Source organism: Cynara cardunculus (assembly GCF_001531365.2).
Source record: "Cynara cardunculus var. scolymus isolate 2C chromosome LG 12, CcrdV1, whole genome shotgun sequence".
NCBI lineage: Eukaryota > Viridiplantae > Streptophyta > Magnoliopsida > Asterales > Asteraceae > Cynara > Cynara cardunculus.
Genome location: NC_037539.1, coordinates 3,902,463 through 3,906,297, shown reverse-complemented (window position 1 = coordinate 3,906,297; position 3,835 = coordinate 3,902,463). Strand labels below are relative to the sequence as shown.

At 35.9% G+C, this 3,835-nt stretch overlaps 1 protein-coding gene across 1 annotated transcript in view; it reads left to right on the top strand.

Annotated features, from left to right (window-relative positions):
- The first annotated feature begins 217 nt into the window (after nt 1-217).
- LOC112523293 (mediator of RNA polymerase II transcription subunit 22a-like) overlaps nt 218-3,835 on the top strand; it is a 6,869-nt gene continuing 3,251 nt past the window's right edge. Inside the window, exons 1-2 of the mRNA XM_025132828.1 lie at nt 218-337; nt 3,220-3,398. Of these exons, the coding sequence (XP_024988596.1) occupies nt 3,237-3,398 (162 nt within the window). The 5' untranslated portion in view covers nt 218-337; nt 3,220-3,236. The remainder of the gene's footprint in view (nt 338-3,219; nt 3,399-3,835) is intronic.

Genomic DNA, 3,835 nt, shown 5'->3' with positions numbered 1-3,835 from the left:
ATTATAACATCGACTGAGATAAAAAATAAAATGAAATATTAAAATCATGATGTATCTTGATGCATTGTGCGAGTACGCTTCTAGTAATTTATATATGTGTCAAACCTATAATAATTTTTTTTTTTTAAGAAATTAACCTCAACTTTGTATAAGTTAGTTTCGAATTAGCAATCACAAACACCCCTTTATGTGTTTTGTTTCCATTCCTTCTTCTCCTTCTCCCTTTACTCAAGTGGAAAACCTAAAAAGCTTAAACAATAAACAACGACCCTCTCTGCCTGCAACGCTATAGAGATATAGAGAGAGGAGGGGGCCGAACCCCCGTACCTTCATTCAGGTGCTTATCTTCTTCATTCATATTAGTATATAATCGATGTGGAGATTTCTAATCTATCCGTTATTTGTGAAATTTTGAATTTGATTTGTTGGATTTGAGGTCTGAGTTTTGTGGAAGAGTTGATACATTTAATAAACCTGAATTTTTATGTTGATTTAGGTAGAATGTAGCTATAGTAAGAGCAACTCCAACCCTAGCAAAAAAATTACTCTTTTTTGTGTTGTTGTTTTTCTTGGAAGAAAGCGTTGTCTCTTTATTTAAGCTAGATCTTCGTGGATGATGATTGTGGTTTGCTTCACTCCGTATCTTGTGATTCCTTATTAGACGAGACAAATGAAATAAACAGCGGTCTTGGAAGGCTGGGTTCAACCGGTAATCGGATAGCGCTGGGTTGTCATTCTATTAACTAATTGTAAGCACAATGCGTGAACGAACTAAGTGACCATCATAATATCAATTTCAATCAATAGACACAATCACTTCATCCATTTCACCTACATCAATTAAATCCCTATGGAATAATGGAAATCTACTCGATCATTAATAAGGAAGCAGAGAAAATAGGAATCAGTTTTTCAATCTCCACCTTTGAAAAACAAAATTTACAAAATTAGAAATTGTAAAACTTAAAAGTGGATCTTCCTGTGTCAATTGTGCTGAAGAATGTAGACATGATTTTGTTTCTCCATTTGGTTCAATTCAGCTCCAATACAGAGAAAAAAGTTTCTTCATGTCTACCACTTGTTAAACCATTCACATTGCTGCACCAGCTAATATCTTCTATCTATTGTGTAGTCGTGTTTGTGTATAAGCCCCCCAAAAAATTACTATGCAGTCCGGAGTATTTATGATGTAGTATATCACTCTTTATCTCACATCTATACAAACTGAACCTGTGTATAGATCTGTAAAATGGTGTCATCACTGTATATCGGTATATAGGTGCAGAATTTTTAGCACCCCTGGTGTGCATTCGTTGTGAATAATCCCCAAAAAAGTTCAGAGAGTGTGGACCTCAATTTCTTGTGTACCTTTGTTCCTGTATACTCCAGGTCTGTACAATACTCAAATCCTCCCTGTGTATCCACTCTCTGTCTGTGTGTGTTTTCACTCCCGATCTGTGTAAAAGCCCATATGTGCATATGTTCTGCAAATTACACTTCTGCCCTTCTGTGGTGTATAACGAACTCGCTATAAACCTTACTGTGATTGTACATCAGTACATGGCCATGCAATTTCCTGCTATTTCTTCAWCATGACCGTGCTGTTAGGCTAACACTTTATGTTCAATATTGCACATCATCAACCAACAGAGACTTGTGTATATATTTGGAGCTGATCTTATTCAAGTATTGCGTCCACAGGAACTTCGATCAGATCCTGTTCCTATTACAAGTATCACGTGTTCTTCGAGAGAATTGCACGCGCAGATCATTTGTCTATCTGTTTTAGGGATGTGATTGATGCTCTTCATGATTCGTGAATCATACCAGCAGAAGCTTTGAACTACACGAGAAATTTGTTCTCTGTATTTGTCTCTCCTTCAACTGTGTATTCCCTCTCTTTTGCTGCTATTAGAACTCCATTGGATGCACTTTAGATTCCTCTCTTTTCATCTCAATTGGGTTTCCTTCACTTCTTTGCGTTTCTTTAACCACCATTGATCCACACATCAAGGACCCATTTTTACTTGCTGAAATCACCCCTGTTTGCAACACGTCGAAGTAGCCCGTTTAAACATAATGGTAGCATTTATTCACATTAGCTGTCACCAAAGAGAAGATACCTTTGTTAGTTGTTACTCATTTTCATCATTCTAGGCATACAATGCAATTCACATCCGAATCTCATTTATAGGGATATAATACAACAGAATTATCTGAATATAGCTCATGAAGAGAACTATAGACATCACCCATTTTGGAACTTCTAATTTTTAGTTCATGAAGAATAGTGTCAAAAGCAACTGAAGCTGAGATGAAAGATAAAAAATTTCTTGCAAATAAAAATATATTTGCCTCTACTGGAGAAGTTCGTGCTACAATTAATAATTAAATATGAATCAAAATATTGAGCCTAGATGTTGCACAAGGAGAATGATACACCATTTTTTTTAAACTTGCATAGCACCCATCTCAGGAATTGACCTTTTTGTATATGTTGAAGAAATGGAACGACTGTCCTGTTGACTCAATAACATAAGGCTTTTTGAAATGGTAAAATATCACATGTATGTGGGTTACTTGTATGCCTAACGTGTTTGCTTTCCTCACCAACCACTATGAATTTATGGAACTAATATTACTTTTTCTTTGATTTTTGGATTTGTTTAATTCTGATTGAAGCAAAAGAAAAGTTTGAAAGGTTAAAAAGGAGTTGACCTTAGATAGGATCATGTGGAAGGATGCCATGCAATCCCAGGGGTCACTGCTTTATGTTTTCTGTTGTGTTTCAGTATTAGTTTGGGGCATTGGTTTCTTCTTGTTTAAATCATGTAATACACATTTAGTTCAAACAGGTCAGTTTTATTTGAATTTTAAAGTGCGTTCCATTTATGGCTTTGTACTAATTTGAGGTTTTGTTTGGTTTCAGAAAGTTGATAAGATCATCACAAGTACTAATATAACCAATGATTCTAGTACTTCTGGTTCTCACTATTTTAGATAAGGGCAACTTTTAAGTATTTTATCAAAGCCAAGTCAAACAATTTCAATTTTGAATGAATATTTGTAATCATTGTGATTCAATTGTAAAATTTAATTTTATATTTGATATAGCAACTTAGTTTGCGACCATTGGAAGTTTCTTTAGCTCTGGTTGGCCTACCACTCATGTATTGAGTATTGACTGGTTTTTTTCTGTTCCAATGGTGTGACAAGCAGAAACTTGAATTTTAACAATGAATAAGGGCGGGGCAGGTGGAGGCACAAGCGGGGCAGGTGGTCCCACAGCTGCGGCGGCTGCTGCTGCTGCTCAGAAGCAGAAATCATTGCAGCAGAGAGTTGACAATGATATTGGAAGTATCGTTGACAATTTCAGCATCGTTGTTAATGTTGCCCGGGTATGTCCTTTGGTGTCTGCGTACGTATATTATGATTATGTGTGTGCATACATATATTATGTTTATTTCCTCTGCCCCCCTCTCTCAAATACACTTTTCTGCTCTGTTCTTAGACTTTGTTTGCTACTTTTTTTCTTACACTTGGCTTCTTATGGATACAATTTTTCACCTTGAAGTTTCGTTTAGTTTTATCCTGGTTAATATTCGCCATGACCAGCAACCATGAATAAGACTTTTACTGAATGTATTGGTCAAGAATAATTTTTGTCACTTTTAGCTTTAAAAACTACATATCACTCCATATGCATAATCCATGTGATCTCACATCAAATTTGGTTTTTTAGATATCCCTTGAATGTAGTTCTGTGATTTATTCTTTGGAGCATAAGCCACCACCCGATCACCATGCTACCACTGGCGTCATTACAGCTACCACC